Below are 24,807 nucleotides of genomic sequence, written 5' to 3'. Positions count from 1 at the left end.
TTCAGCCTACCCTGCTCCTACTACATCACCAAAACTTCAGAGTCCCTTTCTCCAGTGGATTCCAGTGACCTTCTGTATTTAAGAGTGGCCTATAATCTCAAAAGATAAACTCGCTGCATAGCTTTGTGTCACCTTAACCAAGGCCAGGATAGTCTAAGAAGAGCAAACTCTGAGTAAGAAAATCTCTTGGATTGACTGGCCTGCGGGCAAGTCTGTGGGGGCACTTTCTAGACTAAGGACTCACATAGGAGGGTCCAGTTCACTGTGAGTGGGGCCACCCATGGGCAAGGTAGTTGGGAGTCCTGTAAGAAAGGAGGCCGAGCAGAGCCAGTAAGCAGTACTCCTCATGGTCTTCAGTGCCTCCAGGTTCCTGCTTGAGTTCCTGCCCTGACTTTATGACTAACAAATGCCCTTTCCTCCCCAAGGTGCCTTTGGTCACAGTGTTTTATCACAGCAATAGAAACCAAACACAACAGGCCAAGATAGCCAAATTCCCATCTGCCCAGACAGAATTCAAACACAGAACTAAGCACTTCCAAAACAACTCCTGGTGAGTAGAGCTAGACCAAGACCAGAGTGGACAGCAAGAGCCGAACGGCTCCAGACAGCAGCCGGCAGATGACTCCTGCCTATAGAAGGGCGCTGCTTTGAGAAACTGAAAAAGGACCAAGGATGGCTGTTTAAATAAACCCTGTGTTTGTGGGGATGCAGCCTTGTGATCATCGTATTCCGGAAGCTGAGGCACTGCAAGTCTGGACTATTTACTAAGATCCTGTCCAAACTGGGGGGTGGGGGAGACCATTCTTTTCAGTATTATATTCACCCCTGCTCCCAGATGTTCCAATTCCAGAAGTAGCTGTCGCAGAGGGCTGGAACTCTCCAGACACTCCAGTGTTTACAGATAGACAGACATGTCCTCCCTGCTGCTTGCGACAATCTGCTGGGGCTCCTACCCGCTCCCTAATACTGAGCAATAGTACTATTTCCAAAGCAATATGAAAAAACAGGAGGTCCCCATCGGAGAAAACCCGGCAGGTTCAAAGCAACACAGCTACTTTGTTCTGTTTGAGCAGGTCTGATTTAAAACACTGGTCTCAAAATATACGGTAGACGCTATTCTAAGATGACCAATCACTAATTCAGAGTGTCATGACTGCCTAACCATAGACAGGAGGGGTGCCCAGGTGGGGCTGCTGAGCCACATACTGTTTCAAGCTAACATTCTCTCCAGCTGGTGTCCCGAGAGGAAGTCAGATGCAGCTTAAATGTCAAGGATTTGACACAGCCTTGCAGGCTCGAAGACGAGGGGTCAAGAGAAAGGGAATGCTGGCAGAGCTCACAGGTTCGAGGTGTTGGCAGCAGCCAGAGGAGAAATGGACATCAGTCCCACACCCTGAAATCTGCACTTATCCCCAGAGCCTTCAAATGAGAGCCCGAGGGGCTGACACCCTGACAACCACCTTGTGAGATGTCCTGTAGGGACGCTAGCCGCACCTGCCACACTGCTGACCTACCAACTCTGGGAGGGTGAGTGAGTATTGTTGTAAACCGTTATGCACCAACAGAACATGACTATAACATGGAAAACTCTGGGCTCAGGGCCTCGCCCAGAATGTCCTGGTGGTGTTCCTCAAGGTCAGATCTCCAGCTCTGCGTCTTCAGGCAGCAGCAAAGGACACTGCCCTTTCAATGAAAAGGAAAGGGTCCTGAGAAAGAAGAGCGAGGCCAAGGCTGCCCTGACTTCCGAAGCCTGTCCCAACAGGGAAAACGCCACTGGTTCCATACCGTGTACACGTCACATATAGAATCTACTGATGGGGGGGGCGGGGATCTGCCACGGTCCTGGGACCCCTGTACATTCTCATCGGTCTCTGCCTAAGTCCCTTCTCAAAACTGTGCAGTAAGCAGTCTTGAGGGTTGAAAGTCTTTTCAGTGGAATAAAAAACAGACTTGCTAAGAAAAAGAAGAGTCCTCAGCATCCGTGTTCCTTGCTTGTGATGCCCCTCTCCTACAGCAGGATTTGGCAGTAGGAAACTTCAGTTGAAATATATTTATGCTGCCTGTTATGCTATAAAGTTCTGTCTGACCCAGGACTTTGATAGCTAGGACTCTGCTGGCTTCCATGAAACAGGAATATTAGCTTAAAGTAGGAAAATCCCAGACCCTGCTTGTGATGGCTTTAAATCAGATCTAAAGTTTTTGCATTATAAACATCAAATAAAAAATCCTTTTGAACTTTCTTATAGAAATAATTTACACGCTAGTGATATTAGAAGAATAAAAACAAAATTTATGCCATACCCGGGATACAGAAAACCTCTAAAGACACCCATAACTGTCCTCCCCCTTCCCAACCTTGCAAACACAGTGTACCAGTTGAAGTTCAGCATGTGCCCACACAACTTGTTCACAAGACAAGAGATAAACAAATGCCCCAGCCCCCGGCATCCTCAGGGTTTGTCACGATCAACAGAGGGCTTCCACACTCACTGCAGCACTAATCCTGCACAAAACCACAGTCCAAAGACACAGGGGTGTTCTGGCAGCATGACTGCTTCCTGAGGGTTCCTCCTCCAGGTGAGTTGGGAGGCTCACGCGTGGACCTCTAAGGAATGCCACTGTCACTGGAGAAGCAGCTGGAGGTCACATGGTAGAGACGTCTTTTATCTGCACATCAGTATTTTCAGTGGTAAATTAGTAATTCAGCCCTCAGTGTTACGAGGCTGTCCTGTCCAGGATGGACACATCTGGACTTGTCCCTTTGGTCCTTCGCAGTTTCTGCTTCGTCCATACACAACGGAGCCTTATGCTGCAACAGTGTCACTTGAGAGTCTTGCTGAGGTTAGAGAAGCCAATACCAACGCAGGTCATCAGCACTTTGTCCCCACCCTTGAGTTCTTCACCGCACGGCTTTGTTTCAATTTTAAACATAACCTGGAAAAAGCTCTTCAAGTGCCGCAAAAATTCTATCCTAAAAGAAAATGAAAACATTCATTTTAAAAGAAACTCTGCCCTCTTAAAAGCCAAGATTTTAATTTTTGAGAATAAGAAGACTGAAACTAAAAATATCTAATCAAAACTGCTTCAATAATATTCAAAGGCTGCCAGCTTCCCAAGAGGACTAGAGCAGCCTGCAGAGACACATGACCCAGCAAGGTTAAGTTGGCTGGAAACAGAGGCTAAAGGTTAGTGCAGACACCCAGCCGCTTGGTTCCACATGCTTGTTAGAGGGGACATAAATATGGAGGTAACTTTGAGTGGTCCGTACAACATTTACCTCCACGAGTCACAGCTTCATAGGGTAAAAAAGACGAACAGAGACTATTTCTGAGACTGAATTCCAGAACTGCCTTCCACTGTCTCAACGATATTTCCTGAGTGTCTCTATTAGCTACGGGCACTGGTACTAGGGCTCCTGCAGTCAAATGAAAGGATGAACAAAGAAATGCTTCCCCGTGACAGTTTCCATCTGCTGGCATACACTAGATAAGTAAGTTCAGTTTTAACAACAGTTACAGAATTTTAAATAAAGCAACAGAGGAGAAGGGAGGCTGCGGATGTGGCTTGTGGAAGAGCCCTCGCCTAGCAGAGGGAACAGCTGTATTTGTGCACAGTTAGCAGGAGACAAATGGAAAAGAAGGCACCAGGGAGGAGCTCACAGTGAACACTGTCAAAGATTCATGAGGCTCTTTCTTACCATTCCTGTAAGAGAAAGAACAGCGTTCCTGTCAAGGGGACCTGAGGCAGCAGTTTTTCAGGTGGGCTGCAGGACCTCAAACAGCAGCCCTGATAAGCTCAGTATGACCTGGCTCACCTGGAACATTCACCAAATACATAGGAGGTTCCTAGGAGTTGGAGGAAGTGTCCTCCTGGAAAAACCTAGACTCACAGCACATGCAAACGCATGCTCTCCTCCTTCCTTTACTCTGTGCTGTCAGAGCAAAGGGCCAGGAATCTACTACTCCAAGCATCCCTGCTGGGTCTCATCAAGCAAGCTGAAGAAACACCGCTAAGAGAAACACCTGTTCATCTGCAATAAAGCGAGACGCCGCCTGTGGGGTGCTGCTTCCTGACCCAGCCAACCTCCCTAGCAGCCACTCAGTTCTAAGTGCACATGGATTGCCCGAGGAACTTAAAAAATACTGATTCTGGATGTGCACATCGGTGGAACAGAACTGAGGGTCAAGAAACAAACCCTCAAATTTAAGGCCAAGTTAACAGCTTGATCAGGAAAAAATTACATAAATGATATGGGAATCACTGATTATTCACAAGCAAAGAATTGTGCCTATCTCTTCCTCCCATCACACACAAAAATGAACTCAACACAAGCAAAGAATTGTGCCTACCTCTTCCTCCCATCACACACAAAAATGAACTCAAGCACTTCAAAGGCCTCGGTAAGAGCTGAAACCATAGGGTAAACCTTATTACTGTTAGATACTGAGCAGTTTAACAACCGCTGCCAGAAACACCAAAATCACAGCAGTAAGAGAAAAGATAAAGAATCACTACAATTGAGGAAAGCAATTAAAACGACAGGCAAAAGATCCAAGTAGAATCCCCTTAAAGAAAATTAAGCAGCAAGCACATGAAATGAGGCTCTGGATCTCCTGCCATTCGGGAAATGAAAAGGCAAAACCGCTAGAAGAAACCACCTCATGCTCAGCTGGACGGCAGCACTAAGAAAGCCACACGGTCACAAGCGTGGTGGAGCGGGAACAATGTACTTCACGGGCTCTGAGAGCAATGTAAAGACACTGCCCCTCAAAGTGAAGCAGGAGTTAGGTATGACCCACCACCTAGACGCACGCCTGAGAGAGTGAACAGCCGCACACACAAACATCTGTAACAGCACTGTTCATAAGAGCCGAAAGCAGGAACAACCCAATGGCCACCCACTGATGAGAGAATAAATGTGTCAAATTCAATGGGATGTTACCCAGCTTTCTAAATAAAGTGCTATGGTACATAGATGCTACAACATGGACAAGATTTGAAAACCGTGCTAAGTCAAAGGTGGTCACGAAGTACCACACACACATTATATGACTTGTTTTCTATGAAATGATCAAAATAAAAACCCTATTTCTGCAGGTTTAGTGGTACATGTCTTTAATTCCAAAACTTGGGAGGCAGCGGTAGGCGGATCTATATGAGTGTGAGGCCACCCTGGTCTACAGAGATCCGGGACAGCAAGGGCTAAGCAGAAAAACACTGCCTTGAGAAAGCAAAACAACTACATCAAACCTCCATTACTGAGGCAGAGAGCTGGAAGAGTGGGCAGAGTGGGCAGAGACCACAAATGTGTACAGGGTTTCTTTCCGGGTGATAAAAATGTTCTAAAATTAGACTGTGGTTATTCAACTCTATGAGCATACTAAAAACTGTTAAACTGTACACTGTAAATGGGTAGACTGTATGGCCATGTAAATTATACTAAGATATGGCTGTTTAAATAAATACAAATTTATATGAGATTTTAAAAAAATGTACTGATCCTGGGTCTTAGCCCTTGTCAATTATGTATGAAAGTAAGGATAAAGCCTGCTGTGGTAATGAGCCTCCCCTGCTTCTGATCCCATCACAGCAGGGGAAAGACACCAAGAGACTAGAGGGGGGCTGAACAACTCACCCCATCTGAGCTACCTGGCATGTCACAAGAAAGGAACCAATCACTAAGCTACCTGGTATAACCAGAGCTCAGGGAAAATCTACTTTGCTGTCCCTCCATCAAAAGACACAGGCTTCATCTTCATAATCCAAGCCCACTGTTAACTCTTCCATGGAGCCTTTCTCAGCAGTAACACCCATCTGCGTGATTGTTCCCTCCATGTGGACTTCAGTGTTCCCTGCTTACGAACTACTTGTTATTGTCACAACTGTGCCGACCCCTGCACACGTCATCTACGGTGCATACACGACACTCTCTGTGCTACTGAAGGGACTGAATAACAAAGTACCAAAGAGAACTGAAGAGTTAGGTAGGAGTAACTGAGAAATGACTTCAACATTCTTGGTCACTAAAGGAAGTCAGTTCTCCCCCTGCTGGCTTTCTGGTCTTACTGACCATGGGAAACATTTTTTTTTTCTTTTTCCATCCCCTTTCTCTATCCATCGCACCACCTTCCTCTCTTAGAGGAAAAAGACAAAGACATGACCCCACAGATAAATAAGCCCCATCTGTGGCCAAACTTCCAGCAGGCAACAGCACGTAAAACAGCAGGCCCACCCTCCCTCCTCTTCTGCACGCCAAGGGGAAGCTTGTCCCTCACTGCTGTGGTATACCAACACGGGCCTGAGGCAGGCATCCCTCTGGGTCTCTCCCAGCTACTTCACTCTGAATCATTCGACTGTGCTCAAAAAACCAGACGCCCTCACAAGCTGGCAGAACTCCTGAGGACTTCAGCTTGTTTGGTTCTTGGAGGGTGGGCGGGATGCAGAACTGAGTGTGTGGGCCTGTGTGTGTGCAGCCCTGAGGGATTTGTAGCTTCTGGAACAGTTGAGAAAAGCAAAGGCTGTTTGGGCTTTCTACATGGTCTTCTGCCAACTGTTGAAGCTGTCTGAGGAAGGCTATACCGGATGGGATTGAGGTATGTGTAAGAATGGCCTTCTCTCATCTCCAGCCTCCTCCCCACAGCTTCTGTAGCTGGGGTATTCAAAAGCAAAACTGAAGTTGAAAAATAACCAGGGATGGTATTAAATCCAAACAGCTTCCTTAACAAAGGGAAAACTGACCTTAGAGCAAGGAGCAGCTTTTCTTATAGGTCAGCCAATCCAGGCAACTGTAGTTTTGTATAACTTTTAAATGAAGAATCTTAATTCTTCACTTGACAACTGGATCTATGACTTGCAGTGTTATTTTTTCCCCCAGAACTAAGTGATTCAGTGTCAAAACAAACAAGACTTTTCTATGAAAGACTCCAGTCTATCTGACAAGCAGGTTTCAGAGACTTCTGGAAACAGAGATAATTGTCTCTGTAGATTTCCAAAGGTTGGTTGTTCCCACTGCCACTGTCAACAGGTAAGGACCATCTGCCCAGAGAATCCCAACAAGCAGGACCGGACAGGTTCAGACACGGCCCCTCTAAGTGCCCTGGGAAGCACAAGGAGAGGGAGCAGCGACAGGTTGGCCACTCGCTAGAGACTCAGCAGAAAATCCTGCCTCCTGCTCCACCAATCCAGCAGGTTTCTCGAACCTGGATGGGGGTTAGAGTTAGCTTCAGCGACATGTTAGGTGTAAGGGTTCTCCCTGAGCCTGAGGGACAAGATCTGAGAGGAGGAAAGACTGCTTCCCATGGTCCCCTGCAGTCAGTACACGGAAGCTTTTGCGATCAGTGGTGTGTTTGATGCCAACAACATTTAAGCTCTACTCAGAGAATGACGTCATTAAACTCGGTTAGAGGCAACAGGAAACAGAACCAGGCTGGCTGCACTGCTAGCCAACCACTCTGCACAAGCAGCTGCCATTTTATCTTACTGTAATGCAAACAGATTGAGATTTAAGAAGTATGACAGGACGTTGCAGGGGCTCCCAGCAGGCAGCAAAGCCAATAATCAGGAGACTGTCACACAGGTGTGCTTAGCCACATGCGCAAGAAGCCCTGAGCAGCTGAGGTTTAAAAAGGCTTTTGCACCTCAGCACTCCCATAACTAAAGGAAAGAAGTCATTATTACAGTTTAAAGGGGGCATGGTCTAAGGTGTGGCAGAAGCTGGAGACAGTGGACGGGATCCCAGCTTACGTGAGCTAACAGTGGGAAGAGAAGCAGCACCCCAATACAACTGTCCCAGTCCGAACCCCACTTGCTTTCTGTGTGACCTCGGCAAGTGACATGTCTTATCATCTAAGACGATGCTCACAATGGCACCTTCCTTGTCAACTCACACAGGGTTAGGCTGAAAACTACATGAGTTAAAAGATGTAAAAAGACATCTTTCTGTCTAGCACAAGAGACACCATGCCTGGTCCTGGAAACCCACTCAACTATCCAGGGCTAATGAAGTTGTGGGTCTTGGAGGAGAACCGATAACCACCACTTTTCTAAACCAGCATTAATTCCTAACTACATCCTAAATATTTGTCCTGTACTCAGAGGTAAGTATAGTCTTCACACATCAAGGGAATTTCTCTTTGCAGCAGATGGAGACCATTACAGAAAACCATGACGAATCAAAGCGCAGAGTTGTGGAACCCAGTCCCAGCTGATAGATATGACTAAAATTCTAGTACCTACCTAACGCTTGGGAAACGTTTTAGAGGGGGGTTGGGAGAGTAGATTTTAAGAGCCAAAGGAGATTCTATCTTCTAGAAATGTTAGAAGCTACACCCATAGAGTCTCACCAACACGGCTGCCTAAGCATGAGCTGGACAAGGAGAAGAACAGACACGGTAAAGCGGAAGAGCGTGGGGAGGCCCCTAAGGCCTCAGCCCCGTACAAAGACTACAGATAACTACGGAACGCTGAGAACAGGAGAAATAGTCTTCCCCAGGGAAGGGCGCATCCAATACCAATACCAATGGTCAGCCCTGAAGACAGATATACAAGTAACATTATACAGACTGAACAGAGTACATTTACGTATTTAGGAATAGTGTGTACACATTTATGTATGTAACAATTCATGGAAAAAGAGGCCATGAATAAAGAGAGCAAAGAAGGGTATATGGGAGAGTTTGGAGGCAGGAAAGGGAAATGATGTAATTCTACTACAATCTCAAAAAAATAAAGGAAGAAGTAGTTTTAAAAAAAATTATCGGAAGGTTGAGGCTCTCTGGCTGAGTGGCAGAGCACTTGCTTGGCTGAACAGCATATAGTACCGGGTTTGCTCTCTAGTACCAGAAACAGAAAAGAATAAAAATAAAAACCAATCAAACAAGTGCTCTACTCACAGTAAACACTATGTCTGTTAAGCAAACATTCCCTGCACGATTCTGGGGAGGAATAAATAAGAACGCACAGTTTGTAAAGGAGTATGACTAGGAGTCAGCTGCAATCTTAAAAGTAAAAGATTTAGAGACAGCTCGGTAGCTAATGGACAGCTGATTTTACCTCCTGGTGCCCAAAGTGCCATGATGGGGGAACGAACTGGATAAGGGGGGTCCAGGCAGGATGAGCTCCTCAGGTGGTGCCATGAATGCTGCTAACACCCAAACATCCACGTTATTGACAGAGGTTGGGAGATGCTCAACATAGGCCTCCCTGGGGGCTGCGTGGCACAGACAGAACTTAAGTCCAGACAGGTCGGACTCCAAGGCCTATGCACAGACTGCCAAAGCCCAGCTCTGACCTTCTGTCTCGATTTCTGAGCGTTCTAAGACACCTGATGATTGATTGATCATATATATATATATATATATATGTATTTGTTGATGTTACTTCAACTCCTAGATAAAGTATAATTTCTCCCTAAACTATAAACTAAGCTTGTGGGTACAGGGTAGAAATACTGTCACCAACTGGAAGCCAGCAATATTCAAATTCAAAAGAGATTTCCTTCACAAGTCTATTATATCCAATAATATTTATTCTACTGAGAAAAACTGTCGGGCCTCAAAAAGTTCAAACTTCTAGACTTTTCAAACATGTAGACTATTTTTCTCAAATAGTACAGAGGGATGGAAATAGCAACCTCCTCTAGCAATAGGGAGAACAGGGCAGGGAGGGACACAGCTCCCCTGACTTCACAACAAGGGCCTAAACACAGAGAGAAAACATTCTTAGTCCTGGTGCTCAGAGAACTCTCAACAGAGGAATCTAAAATGGCTGAAAGACACTTAAGGAAATGCTCAATATCCTTAGCCATCAGAGAAAGGCAAATCAAAACAACTCTGAGATTCCTGTAAGAATGGCCAAGATCAAAAACAAGGATAACAACTTATGCTGGAGAGGTTGTGGGGAAAAGGAAACACTTCTGCATTGCTGGTAGGAGTGCAAGCTGGTACAGTCCTTTTGGATATCAGTGTGGTGATTTCTCAGAAAATTAGGAAACAACCTTCCTCAAGACTCAGTAATAATACTTTTGGGTATATATCCAAAGGATGCTCAATCGTGCCACAAGGGCATGTGCTCAACTATAGTAGCTCAACATAGCAGAATTGTTTGTCACAGCCAGAATCTGGTAACAACCTAAATGCCCTCCAACCAAAGAATGGATAAGGAAAAATGTGGCACATTTACACAATGGAGTACTACACATCAGAAAAAAAATAACGATGTCGCCGGGCGGTGGTGGCGCACGCCTTTAATCCCAGCACTCGGGAGGCAGAGGCAGGCGGATCTCTGTGAGTTCGAGACCAGCCTGGTCTACAGAGTTAGTTCCAGGACAGGCTCCAAAGCCACAGAGAAACCCTGTCTCGAAAAACCAAAAACAAAACAAACAAACAAACAAAAAAACGATGTCTTGAATTTTGCAGGCAAATGGATGAAGCTAGAAAACAGTAACTCAGAACCAGAAAGACAATTATCACATGTACTCACTCATAAGTGGTTTTTAAAAATAAAGCAAAGAAAACCAGCCCACAAAACACAATCCTAGAGAACCTAGACAACAATAAGGACCCTAAGAGAGACATACATGGATCTAATCTACACGGAAAGTAGAAAAAGACAAGATCTCCTGAGTAAACTGGGAGCATGGGGAGCTATGGGAGAGGGTTGAAGGGGAGGGCAGAGGAAGGGAGGGGAACAGAGAAAAAAATAAAATCAATATTTCTCAAGAAAAAAAAAAGATGTCACTTAATAAAATCAATATTTCTCAAGAAAAAAAAAAGATGTCACTTAAGACACTACTACTGTGAATCAAACACACACAAACTGCCAGAAGAAATATACATTTTTTTTTCCCAAATGAATTCTCTTCTTTCTGTTTTCCTTGAGGAAAGCGAGGTTCAAAAACTGTATTACTATGACTTTAATGGCACAATAAAATGCACATGGTACTCCGTATCCCCACGATGAGTCATGGAGCCTGTCCCATTAACAGATACAGGCAATTATGCCTGTAAGGGCCCATACTCACCTTCATCTTTCTGAGATGCTAGAACTTCCCACAAGATTAAGGACAAAAGGGTCCCAAGCACAGAATGTCTTTTCTTATCATAACTCCCTTTCCTTCGTCTGTGCTTGCTTACACCTTAAGTGCTTGGGGCAGGTGGGGTATGCGTGTGGGGGGAGGGTTTGTGGGGCACTTTCCCACCCTGTGAAAAGCCCCTGGGAGGAGCACGTGGCCATGCCCCAGGCCCAAATCTTCAGGCACAGAATGCTCCCATCTGGTCTACTCTTTTAAATCTCCACTCAGAGCAGACTACTGTTTTCCCAGGAGCTGCAGTAATTTTAGGTTTCTGGAAGAAGAAAGAAAATCTGAAGGATTATATGGTGAAGGACATAGTGAGGATGGAACAGTCACATCCTAGCTGTCTCCAGGGAGGCTGCAGACATTAAGACCCCAGAGCCAAACCGAATCACTCCCCAGAAACAACTTCTTAAAAAAACCTTCAATAAAACAAAAAGATAAAACATACATTCCATGTTCACATGATGTTCTGCCAAGGCCCAAGCCCTGGATCACATACATTAGGACAGTGCCTCTTGCTGTCTCCAGGAGAGCCACAAGGCCTCCACTGCCCTGGGGCAGAAGCTGAACACAGCACTGGCCAGCTAAGAAGCTGACAGCCCCAGCATGCTCACACAACCACCAGCTGCTTCGTGCAGCCCTGATGGGAGGCGAATCCTGCACCAGGGGTGCTGTGCTCACCTCCTATCCCCTCTCTGAATGCCCCAGCGCCATTCTCTTTGAGCAATGCTAACTACTAGAGTTAGCGTGCCACTCAGATTGCTCAACTCTAGGTTTCCTGGCCTGTGAAACACTTTACACATATTATCAGTGTGGCTTTTCAGGTCCTGCTCACCAGTCTCCCCTGCTGCTAAAACAGTGTATTCTCTCTCATCTTCTGTTCCAAAAAACTTACACTGCCAACTCGAAAAGTAAAAGAATCTCTTTCAAGCTTCCAGTTCCCAAAGCGCCGCCCCCAACGTGATGGCACCACCATTCTTCAGTTATCACAGTACTGTACCTTTCAGACATACAGCATCGGTACCATGATAACCGAAAAAGGACAGTTCAGTCTCAGATCTACCTGCAACCCCAATTTACCACCCTAGCTGACCACACAGCTATCTTTAAGTCTGTAAGCATGTACACGTGTACGTGTACACACACACACACACACACACACACACACACACACACACACACTCACACACACACGCCTGTTTCTAAACCTGATCATTTATTCCTGACTAGAAATGTTTCTTTCGCTTTGAGCTCTGTAAGTTGAGTCTTCTGGCTAGCTACTATTCTTGGAGTGTGCAAATTTTTATACCTTAGCAGTTAATTTCTGCTAATATCCACCTGATACTGCCTAAACTCACCTCTGTAACTTCCCAGCTGGTTTGGTAACATTCCTACGAATTTCTCTCTTCCAGCCAGCTAATAAGTTATATCACTGGAAAAATGGCCCATTTGCCACAGTAAGAACGCTATCGAAAAGATGGGACTGGAAAAACTTCATAGCTACATAAAAGTTTATCTTGAGAATATTAACATAACATCAAGCACAGACACAAGACCTGCCCAATATATATCTGATACAGCTGTCACGGAAGAAGGGAAGGCACAAACCCATGGACTAAATAGACACCAGCCGGCAAGCAGTCACAAGTGTGGCTGGTTAAAGATCAACACAAGCAGGCACACTGCTGTGGTCACAGGCTACACACTGCACACCTTGTCATTCTGTTGGTCAGAAAATCAAACTGAACAGAACAATGAGGCCAAATGAAAAGAGCTTACGTGTAGGGGGAGAGTGGTCCCAGCAGCACTTTGGAAACGTCCTGCTGTCCAAGGGTCATGAGCAGCAGAACTAGACTTTGGTTGGTCGAGTCCACACATCCGCCCTGTAAACACAAACACTCTAATGATTAGTCATAGTACAAACCAGAAAAGGGGACCCAACAGGTAGAGAGAGGAGCAGAGACACTCAGAATACCAGAGGTTCCAGAATAGTGGACTGAAGTGCAAACACTCGTAGGTAGTTGGCCTTCTGAAAACCCATCCCGCTCAAGTTAATAAAGAACAAGAATCATTTTTCATTTCATTCAGTGAACTTTTAGGACAATAGCTCCTTTTCCATGCAAAACAGGAAATCTGATGAACAAAACTAATTGGTTCACGGCTCTTGTTCCATTTTCCTGAGCCTGACTAAAATTAAACTTTTCTCTTCCGCCTGCTTCCTAGACCGAGCTGCTATTGCACCATCCTCAGCTGACTTGGATTAGGTACTGAAGAGATCTTAATACAGTAAATATGCCAGGGTCCATGTACAGGATACCATGGAAGGAGGGGTGGTGGCGGGCTACAAGATGTGAGGGCACAGACACGGGTGTTACTTGCCCAACAACAGAAGCAGGCATTTGAAATGGCCTGGAGGGATAGGCAGGCCTGGGAAAGAAGAGAAGAGCAGCATGGTGGAATGGCTCACAGCCAATGGGAAGCGGCCAGGCTCTACAGAGACACATGTACTCTCAGGATAAAGAGGGGTGAGCAGTACCTGAGGTGGGGCTTTTCTAACTGCTCACAAATACCATTGTATTCCAGGAAGGTAAGCAGTCAGAGTAGGGGCTCTGCTCACAGACAGAAAGAGACCAAGCCCAAGTTTGGAGGGAGAAACACAGACTCAGAGAGGGAGGCTGAGGAGGATGTGGGAAAGACAGCCCCTGTGAAGACAAGGAGAGCAGCTCCCATGGGAGTGTGAAGTGAGGTGAGGCGGAAAGAAAGAAAGCAGGGCAGTGGACAGAACAGGACAGAACCAGCAGGGCATGGTAACCCACGGGCAAAAGGAGCTGGGTCAGAGACTCACAATTCTGATTTAAAAAAAAAAGAGCATCTTCAGATGGGAGGGTTTTTATCACCCATATGTCACACCACAGACGTACAGAGAATTGGTCAAAAAGCAGTGTATTTTCATCCTTTTACTAAAGACTAGAGACAATCACACAAAGTTTTCTTAGTGACTAAAACAAATTTGGCTGAGGAACAATAATGGCTTTTAAAAGATCTCAATAAAAGATAAGAATCCAATATCTAATCCAGGATGTATGTTTTCCTCCTGGAACTGGTCGGCCATGTTTTTACTCCAGGGCTCGAGTCTGCTATTAATGAGATATGAAACCCAAACTCCAGCTGTGTCCATGGACTCCTGCTGAGCTTCTCTGGAACACAAGGTTTTTCATTCTCTCACGGTCTACTAGAAAGGAACAGAAGTGTCCCCACAGTCAGAGAGGACAAATCAGCCACGAGGTCAGGAAATGAAGACCTATACAAGCCAACAAGTACTTTAGAGACAGACAGACAGCTATCACCATACCTTTCCCCAACCCAACATACAGACAGAACATTTAATGAAACCATGATTGAGTAACTGGTGAATCGGTGGCTCCATTACTTACCCACAAATATCTAATCATCACTTGTCTTTCAAAACCAATGCTAAATCTGTCATCAAAAATGAGCTGATGTGGCAAAACAAAACAAAACAAAACCCCTGCACCAGACCTGGCTACACAAGATTCCTGACAGGCCTTGTCTTGAGGAGGCCCTCACTTCCTGCCTCCCCTGCTCCCAGAAGCAAGCACAAGGCTATGCCATGCTCTTCAGGAGACTCTCCCAGCTTTAATTAGGTTACAAACAGCCACTAAGGACCAGTGCTTACTTAATTCTGAAGCAATTCAGTCCCCTTGATGCCACTGTGAGAATGCCGACATTCTGTCACATGACCACTGAGCAGGTTTCAATGCCAGGCTTGGCTCAGGTGAGCAACTGCAATGTTAAACAATCCTCTACTGTGTGGTCATTCTGCGGACTGTACCCATAACGTGCTCCCTTAGAAACATATTTTCCTTTTCCAGCATCTTCTCTTCCCCCACAACCTCCTTCACCTCAGACATGGCAGAGTGAAATGTGTGCTCACTTATGATTGTGTTTATTGTGCCTGTGATCAACAGTTTGTGGCCACGAAGAATGCAGTCAACCTGCGCTGCATCTACCCGGAGAACGGCAGGTGGAAAATGGTAACTGGCTGAAGTCTTTCCCACTGCCCAGTTCTCACACAGCCTCCTCCACGCTGCGACAGCCTCGGTCTTCTCTAGATGGTCTTCAGTACTCTAGAAATACTGCAAATTATCCACGAAAATCCAGATTTCTACCTTGACAAATCTGAAGGTGAGTCCATAAGAATGTTTGGTGCATGCGCATGGGAAGGGGGGGCATAAAAAGAGAATACCCCCAGGGCTAAAGAGGTGGCATGGTGGTTAAGAACACTTGCTACTCTTGCAGAGAACCAAGATTAACCATAATACCCACACAGTGGCTCAGAGTTGTGTGTTGCAGGGGATCTGACAACTTCTTCTGGCCTCTGCAGGCACAGGTATGCGTGTGATACACATATATACACACAGGCAGGACACTCATGCACATAAAATAAAAACAGATGAGGATAGAGAGAGGGAGAGAGAGAGAATGAGAAGTCAGTGTGCCGGTCTCCATCTCACTTCATTCTCCTGCTTCTGTGTCCTACTGAACTTCACTCACTTTTCTGACTGCTCCATTTCTCTCCTGTCTCCATTAAAACCTATTTGTTCTACGTCCCAACAGATCTCTGCTCATGGACTAATTCAATGAACCCCTCAAACTAGTGCATTCTAAACACCTAGTGCACAAGCACAGGTTAGCTCGCTAGTGTATGTGCTTAGAAGGAATAAAGAGGGCTATAAAGACATCCGCTCCCTTCTTCAGACTGCTCCTTTCCCCGCATCTGCAGAGGCAGGGGCATACCCTGTAGATTTCTTCAAGCAGCAGCTTCGCACAGTTCCTGCCGAGGTCCTCAGGAAGAACTGCTGCTCCCTGGCCCTGGGGATTAGAGGCCAGTTCAGCGCTCAGGAAGGTACCGTTGGTAGTCTCTGCCACCAGTGACAGTCCAAAGCCTGGAGACCTAGTGATTCAAAGGCAGACACTGAGTAAGTAAAGGCACACATGGCAGCAGACAGCGACGGGTATGCCTTCTTCATTCAAGAAATAAGACTACCGAGGCGCACAAAGCAGAACCAAGGCAAGAGACAAGTTTGCATTTCCAGTTAGTCTTCTAATCTCGTACTTTCTCCCTCCCTGCCCTTTGCAAAGACTCTCAATGTGTTTATAACGATCACAGAATATGATGTCAACAGGCTTCTAGGTACCGAGCATGCACCAGGGCTATTTCAGTCTTGTTGAGAAGTTACCACTGCCCTCATTTCACGAATGAGAATATGCTGGGAATAAGCAGCCTGAACCAGGTCCACTCTGTTCAAAAGTGACAAAGGCAAGTCTCAAATGCAGGCCCTACAGATTCCAGAGTCTAAGGAAGTTCTCCAGTGTCCATTCGACCCTCAACTACAGAGCCCATTCAGAACTTACTACAACCATCTGCCTTCAAGCCTAAGAAATACTAGATGTTTCCATAATGACAAGCATGAAACCAGAAAAGGCAAAGGAGTTCCACCTTTGCACTTTTGTCTGGAGACAGCACTAACTATAGTCAATGAGCTGGCATTGTGGTCTCTGCCATGGTTTCTACAATATAACAGCTAAAACCTAATCGTCTTGTCCAGGACCACAGCTGGCTTACTCATGCATCCAATAAGCAAGCACCTGAGGGAAGCTTCCACAGCCAGGAACTGGAAGTATGCTGGGTAAGCACCTAAGATCCTGTCCTCACAAAACAATGACAACCAATTTAGCCAGAAGAATGGAAAATAAATAACCAGCCCGTAAACAAGAAAAAGAAGCACCTCTCCACAAATCTGCCGGATTTGATGCTGAAATGAACTTTGTCCATTGCAAAGTAAATACACCCCTCAAAAAGCTTTCTCAATGGCACAGTCCATACACAATTGCAACAGTGCTGTCTCTTTTAACACTGCTCAACGCTGTTCTCCAAATGTTTTCTATATCCAGAACACTGGCCAAAATGATTCCAGAAAAACTAGAAGGATAATTATGTTTATTTCATTTTTCTTTTTATGTAGCCCCCAGCTGGCCTCAAACTCACGATCCTGCTGTCTCAGCCTGCAAGGAGGACTAGGATTACAGACATGCACCACCAAAGCTGGCTAATGATGCTCTGCACGCACGGTAGTGACTGCCTACGTGGAAGAATTCTATTGCCCAGTTTCTAACTTCTTGAAAACAATTATCTACTTAGTCAGAGGTTTGTACCACCTACCAAAGCCAAGGTTCCAGAGCATCTGACTCATATTTAACAAACATCACTCATCACTAGAGACACGTATAAAATTCTAGTGCGACATACAAGACGCTTTTGAGTCACAAGGCAAACCTGCACATCTAGCATGGAGGCAGTGCGCATACGGTCATTTATTACTTTTTTTTTTAAGTAATGACTGTGTAAGTCACAATGTACTACACTGGGCCAATGTGCATGGTGGTCTAAGTACTAACAGCTGTTACTAAGAGGTGCTAGCTCCCAGGGCTCCAGGCCTTGAACACCACATTGTAATGACCCTTCCTCCTTGTGTGGCTCCATCACTTGATCAGATTGGTGCAATCCAGACATGATTTAACAATGATTTATGACCAGTAACTTGGAATTTAAAGACTAAACATAAATGAAAATCGCATATTGCTTTTATACATAACTTTCTAATGGACTTTGAAGCTAATGAACATCACGTCCATACCCGGATCTATATGTAAGGCCGCTACTCTATACCAGGTCAGGTGGGCCAGTGACACTAGAAAACACTATACTATAGCTGGTGGCAGGCAGCACGGCCTCCAGGCCTGCACTGTTTCCCTCCTGCCCACTCCAGTAAAGCGAGAGATCTGAGAACAGACTATCCTGGAACACTCAGCTTCGCTACCACTATCTTTCCCCAGCCCTCCCAATGCCCTCCAAAATAGAACTGACCCATCGATTCCAGACCTACAGGTAAGGTAGAAGGCAGGAAGAAAAGGCCAACATTAGGAGTTACCATTTCTATCGTATGCACTGAGTGCTAGACACATTGATAGAACACACACACTCTCTTTAAATATAACGTTTACAGTTATCCTGGGATACATCATTACACTCAATGTGTAAATGAAGAATGTTCTGGTGGTTGAGTAACAAAAGGTATGGAAGTGTCAATGACCTTTCCACCCCCAGGGGGAAGGGCCAGCTCTGTGTACACATCCTTCCAGCCCTGACCTCTGACACCATCACTTTCCACTGGGCTGTGTGAAAGCCAGACTGCTCACTCACACTCATCCCCCCTTCTTCACCTCAGACAGCTGTGAGGGGCTGCCCCTTAGAAGAAAAGCAACTTCTTAACCCAAGTAGACAATTGTAGAATCCATGTTTTTATTTTCGGGAGAGAAACCTGAAAACTTTAGATTCAAACCAATAAAATGAGAAGTGAAAAAAAATAAAAATAAAAACCAGAAAGGAGTGGTGCAGCCTTCTCCATTGGAAACCTCTTTTAAAGTGCACTCACTTGCCAGAGTTAACGCCTTTCATGTGGTCTGTGTAAATATAGATGTCGGGTATGAACTTGTTGAGGATGCTCCTGGCAGAGTCCACAATCCGGTTTGCCATCTGAGGGGATACGCGCACTGAGTACCTGCAGCCCTGGGTTAAGGAAGTCATGATACTTGGGTGACGGAGCAGAGGGAAGCAGGTTAGAAGGCTAGGGGGTTTATGTCATGCTGGGACTTATGATTCCATTGTCATCCAACTATTATTATTTAGCTTAATAGTTCCATCATTCAATATTTCATTATTATAAAAAATGGTTAAAAGCCAAGATGAAAAAGAATCTAGACTCCTATAATGGAAAGTATAAAGTCAAGTCAGATGGTGGTAGTGCACACCTTTGATCCCAGCACTCGGGAGGCAGAGGCAAGAGGATATCTTGAGTTGAAAGCCAGTCTGGTCTACAGAGTGAACTCCAGGACAGCCAGGATTACACAGAGAATCCTGTCTTGAAAAACCAAATATATCTGTTTGTTAAAAGTCAGCTCCCACAGCCCAACCCTGACTTCCGCACAACCCTTTCTCTGTAACTGTTCCACTCTACAGTGTGACGATGTCTGCTTCTTCAAACCACAGCCAGGCTCCCTGTGGAGACCAGAGGACACTCTGGGATCTTTGTGTAGCCAGACTGCTATAAGAAGCCTCTCTAGGAACATAAGGTCAGGCCAGATACCAGAGTGGGGTGGCCCTGGGTCAATCCCAGCCCACTGCCCAGGATGTCAACAGAGGGGACAGAGAGGCAGAAAGTGAAAGTCCAAGGAGTCTGCTGTTTGAAAGACCACAGGTTTTCCAATAAAATTTTCTATTACTTAAGAGTTAGTTACTGCATCTGTGAGGACAGAGGGGCCTCTACTTGCTGTTCTCTGGAGAAAACTACTACCCTACTTCCTACAAGGAACCCCAGAAATGGAGGAAGAAATTAGCAGAAAGGGTCAGTGCTTGAGGATGTGGACCCATAACCCCAAATTAAAACTTTGTAACAGAGACAGACTCTCCCTGACCCTGCTTCCAAGGTGTGGTGCATCCTCTCTAGAGCTGATGTATAGATACAGGTGCAGGACTAAGCAATGAGAACGAAAACACGCTGTCTTCCCACCACCATGATAATCCATATGGACTCCAGCACAGTGTCATCTGCCCATTCCCATAAAGCTGTTCAATAATTACTATTAACAGACACTCAATTTTCATTAGAACTAAGAAACAAATGCTGGCATGGGGCCTGGCCTGTCGCCAGCTCCTCTCCTTGTCTGGGTCCGAACACTGCTAAAGAGCAACCTCCTGGATCCTGCTGTCCAGCCTCCCCAGCCTGCTCACCTATCTCCATCCACGCTGTCTTCACCTCAACTGCCTTCCGTCACTCTTCAGTCCACAGACGCCTCCTGCGTGCAGCCCTCCAGCCAGCACCAGACTCGAATGTACCACGTTTCCCTTCAGACACATCTTGTCCTTACTGCATGAGGGCAGGGGCTTTACTGCCGCATCCCACACAACTCTCCACAGTTCCACTTTTGTACTCAGAAACACTCAATAAATATTTGACTTGACTCAAAGGACAAATCCAAAATGGGGAAAGAGCAGAAAAAGGGATTTTTCAGTACACAAAGAGCCCAGTTTCATCACCATGTCTCTGTCCAGAATGCACTTTGGACAGTTTAGACAAACACTTTAGATCTCACAGTCTCTGGACTGAGAGGGTGCCATCTTTTTGGAATCTGAGTCTACCCACTCTCCCTAGGACAGCTCAGATGTCCCCACCCCGAGACAACCCCAGAGCACTCACGGATCCCAAAGCTCTTTCACATACATATCTCCTTATTCTATGCTCAAGTCAACCCTGTGACGGGGCCTTACTACAGGATACTTGGGATGTACAACCAAGAGACCCTTGCTCAGAGCTAAAGAGATCTGACTACAGAAAAACAAAAACAAATCAGCGTCCTCTTACCCCTCACAAGACAGGGAAAACAGAGGACAAGCGGAGGCTGTGTTTGTGCTGTACTGCACGTACATACATGTGTGAAAAAAAAAAAAAGACCAAAAGACTCAAACTAGCTTCTCTACTGACAGGAGAAACAGTCAGATTGTGCCACAAATCCCAACCTCCCCGGCTCTGCCTGTCTTCCCAACCCAGCAGGCTCTCCTGCCTGCCCCGAGCTTCTGTACCTAACTCCTCCACACTGAACCATGAGCTCCGGATCAGCAGCATGAAACAGAGAGCCAGTGGCCTCTCTCCTGTCAGAGTGGGCGGAAGGCAGCCAATAAAAGGGGACTACTCTAAGTCACAGCTGCAGCCACCAGCAGCTCCTTCCCAGGACCTGTCTCCTTAGTCACGGGCCTCAAAGAGGGAAAAGCAGCACTGGGGGTTGGGAGTAGGGGGATGAGGCGGTACCAGTTAAAACCACAGATCTCCCAATGTGAGAACAAGGAGGCGCTCAGTCCAAGCCAAACCAGCCCACAGAAGCAAAACCCACAAAATTAACTACAGCTTTTCCTCAGGTTCTGAAACAGCAAGGTAGAGAAGCAAGCCTGCATTGCTTTGAGCGGCCTGGTAAATGACAGTTTGGATAACTGGGGGCTAGAGAGTTTGGTCTAGACAGGAATGTGACCCAGGGTGCCAGGAGTGCTTCCATGGGCGGATCTGTGCCAGGTTAGGAGTTCTGTCCGCTTCACTCAGGAGGGAGGGACGTGGCACCTCACAAGTTATCTCCTGCCTCAGATTCCACATGGGGAAGGTTCAAAGGACATTAGTAGGGAAAGTCAGGGAGGACAAAGTTTCACCCTTACCACTTCCTGAGACAAAACACCAACAGTTTTCTTCCATTCGATCCCTCGTCCTTTAAAGCACATACACTTATGTCTGCCGGGCCTGACCTTCAATCTCAGGCTTCCAATCCCTTGACCTCTGCCTTCTCCAGAAAGTGTGGGTTCTGCCACCTTACTAAGTGATGCCCATCCTGGCAACTGCTTCATCCTGCCTCTCCACCTTCATCTTGTGCTAACCCCCCCCCCCCCCCCGCCAGGTGCTCCATCCCTGGAAGAAACAGGCCTCCTTGCTCATCAGCATCTCCTGCCAGGCTGCCATCATGAAAAAAATCTCAACCTCATCTGAACCCTTGCGGCTGTCACCTTCAGTCACACCCCACACTGTGACAGCACACCCTTGCCATTCCTGTCACACTTTTATTCCAACCCCATCTCTGTCCCGTCTTTGGCCTCAATTCAGCATACCTCAATTTGAAAACTCACCCCAACCCTTCCTACCCACCTCCACAAAGTTCTACCTTGAACAAACCCTGCTGCGTGCTCGTAAATGTGAACACGCACCTTATGAATCTACCAACAGCGTACCTACACCCGCAGTCCTTACACTGCACATGCCTACCTCAGTTAACTTCGTGACAGCCCATGTGGTAGACAGAACAGGTCTGGTGCAGGAGTCAACCAACGGAAGGGTGAGCAGCAGCAAGCAGGAGAACCACTAAGTCCCGCCCCTGGGACCCGAATCATCTTGTCACTTTGCCCCAGAGTCCCCTCCCCTAAATTCACTTTTTCCAGCCTACAGAACGCTCAAATCACGAACAACCTTTCTAGTTTGTTTCTGCAGCAGTGCTCATGTGTGTGCTCACATGTGGAGGCCAGAGGACAACCCCAGGAACACCACCACATTCCCCCTTTACCTTAACCTGAAACTTATCCAAAACTCCCTTCCAATCCCATCCATACCAGGAGCTGACCAGACTCATTAACCCTGGGCTACTTATTAGGACAGGCTGGTTGGCTAGCAAGCCCTGGGTACTGTGGAATATTATTTTAAGATGTGTTACATTTGTTCATGCTGTGGAACATTTGTTTTAGTGAAGCAAAGATGTGCTGCATTATTTATGTTGCATTGGTCCAACTCTGTGAAGCTGTGTTACTTTGCCTGTCTAAAACACCAGGTTGCTCTCTCTAACAAAGAGCTGAACGGCCAGTACCTAGGCCAGAGAAAGGATGGGCGGGGCTGGCAGGCAGAGAGAATAAAAAGAAGGAGATATCAGGGAAGAGAGATCTAGGAGTGAGAAAAGAAGGAGACTTCAGGGACCAGTCACCAGCTACAGAGCAAGTCACAGAGTAAGACTCAATGTATTTATTTGTGAGCTGGGTGGTGGGCCTCCCGTAAGAGCAATGAACCAAAAAAGTGAAATAACCAACTACATCCAGTGATCCCGTATCTGCTTTCCCAGTAGCAGAGCTATACACAGGCCACTACAACAGCTGGGGACCCAAACTCAGGTCATGTTTGCAAGGCAAGCGCTTTACAGCCCAAGCCATTTGCCTAGGCACAACCTGTCTTCAAAAGGAAGTGTATTCTGCATGCTCTCTTCACCGAGCCCTCCCCTCATCTTTCCAGTGGACATTCTACACAGAACAACTCTAACTCAGCTGCTTCCCTGTCCCCCCACAGCCCAGAACAGGTCATGTGTCTTCCACCTCCATCACCTCTAAAGAAAAGCTCTTTCCAGGCCTTCAGTTTTTCCCTGCCAAGACGGACTCCTCAGCGCCTTAGCGGGTGCTGGCTTGGGCTTCCAGGAGGTCCAGTCTTTACTTTCCAGTTCTGCAGGCCTCCTGGGGTTCCAGTCTCCTCTCTGCCTTCTTCATGACTGCTGACTTCAAAGCATTCTCTTCTGGCCCTCATCTTGCCCCAGAGCTACAGACCCTCAATTCCAATGTCCTTCCGAGACTTGTTTTACTGGAGCCATCAAATCAGCATGTGTAACACCGAACTCACCCTCGCCCCATTCCACCCTGCTGTAGCCACTGTCATAGCAACACCCCTACTGCAAGCCTCGGTGAGAAGCACCAAAGCCCTTCCCAATGATCCCGATCCTCTTCCGTGTGTGCCATGTGCTCTCCCTCTACGGCCTCAGTAGCAGCCCTCGCCCATCTTTGCTGTAGGGCACAGTACTTCTGTCACCACTACCACTAAGTGGCTGCCATTAGGTGATTTTCCTCCACAGCCATACTCTCCAAATATTCCACCCAAGTTCTAACATGACCACTGAAGGTGTCCTCCTAATATGCAAATTTGTTCTCCAGATGAAAATCACTTTTAAATAAAGACCAACCGCTGAAAATGGCCCTCAGTTCTTCACCGGCTCCTGCTCAATTCCTACCCCACTGTGTGCATCAACGGCCACTGATCACCCAAGTCCTGCTGGCCCGCATTACTAGCCATGCCCCAGAGTGCCACTTCCTCTGCAAAGGCTCCCTTTTCTCACTGAAGCAGCCCCTTTATTGCCCTACCTACTTCACAAGCCTCCATCCTCTAAGACTCTTTCAAATGTCCCTGCTTTTCTCCAGGAAAAAAACGTAGAGGTTAAAAGCCTGGGGTTACTGACAAGGTTTAAATCCCAGATGTGCCAATTAGCTAAGTGACATTATTAGCAAAACAAAGCCTTTATACCACAGTTTCCCTTATCTGCAAAGCAGGATACAGTTAACTGAAACATTCTGAAGTTTAACACTGAGGTGCATAAAGTGATCTTCCCCCAAAGGACACAGAAGAAGCACTTCACAACAGAACAGAGTGCTATGATTCCAGCCTCTCCAAAATCCTCCATTGGATTTTGTCCACTCCATTGTCCTGGATCCCCAGCTTTTATGAGATTGTTGTCTAAGATGCAAACAGTGGAAACAAGTGGAGTTGTTCACTCCACGAGGCAAGAAAAGACTTAGGATCCAACACAAAGGATACGCCATCCCTCTGATTCGCTTGATTTTCCCTGGGTCTGTGAGCTGAACGGGCTTCAGGACCTTCCTTACAGGGCATGAGAAAAGCACTTCACCTCCTCCGCCAGGAGGCATTCCCCGTCGCAAGATCTGCACAAAACAATGAGGGGGACACAGGACAGTGTAGACACAGAAAACGACACCAAACCCAGGAAGGTTAAATCATCCCCACTGTGCTTTGAAGACACCAAGGATTCTCAGGACCTCTGGGACACAAATTATACCAGGGTGACTCAGACAAAAGAGGCAAAGGGAAAGACTCCATGTAGTTCTAGTCCTCGGCTAATCAAGAGCTGTGGTGTGGTGTGAAGGGCTCAGTACATGTAAAGTGTTTATAACAGCACCTACTGCAGAGTAAGTATCATGTGCCACTGGCTACTGGTGCCATTGCCATTATTAAAGGGTG

At 46.4% G+C, this 24,807-nt stretch overlaps 1 protein-coding gene across 1 annotated transcript in view; it reads right to left on the bottom strand.

Annotated features, from left to right (window-relative positions):
* Positions 1-2,269: 2,269 nt before the first annotated feature.
* The window catches only part of Rcl1 (RNA terminal phosphate cyclase like 1), a 45,602-nt gene continuing 23,064 nt past the window's right edge, over positions 2,270-24,807 (bottom strand). The window contains exons 5-9 of the mRNA XM_075973795.1: positions 24,367-24,491; positions 18,592-18,717; positions 15,893-16,049; positions 12,854-12,957; positions 2,270-2,971 (exon numbers count right to left, since the gene is read on the bottom strand). Coding sequence (XP_075829910.1) covers positions 2,821-2,971; positions 12,854-12,957; positions 15,893-16,049; positions 18,592-18,717; positions 24,367-24,491 — 663 coding nt within the window. The 3' untranslated portion in view covers positions 2,270-2,820. The remainder of the gene's footprint in view (positions 2,972-12,853; positions 12,958-15,892; positions 16,050-18,591; positions 18,718-24,366; positions 24,492-24,807) is intronic.

The sequence above is a fragment of the Microtus pennsylvanicus genome, chromosome 5, assembly GCF_037038515.1.
Source record: "Microtus pennsylvanicus isolate mMicPen1 chromosome 5, mMicPen1.hap1, whole genome shotgun sequence".
In the NCBI taxonomy this organism is placed as follows: Eukaryota; Metazoa; Chordata; class Mammalia; order Rodentia; family Cricetidae; genus Microtus; species Microtus pennsylvanicus.
Note: the sequence above shows the minus strand (reverse complement) of the source record. Positions and strands in the feature narration are given on the sequence as shown.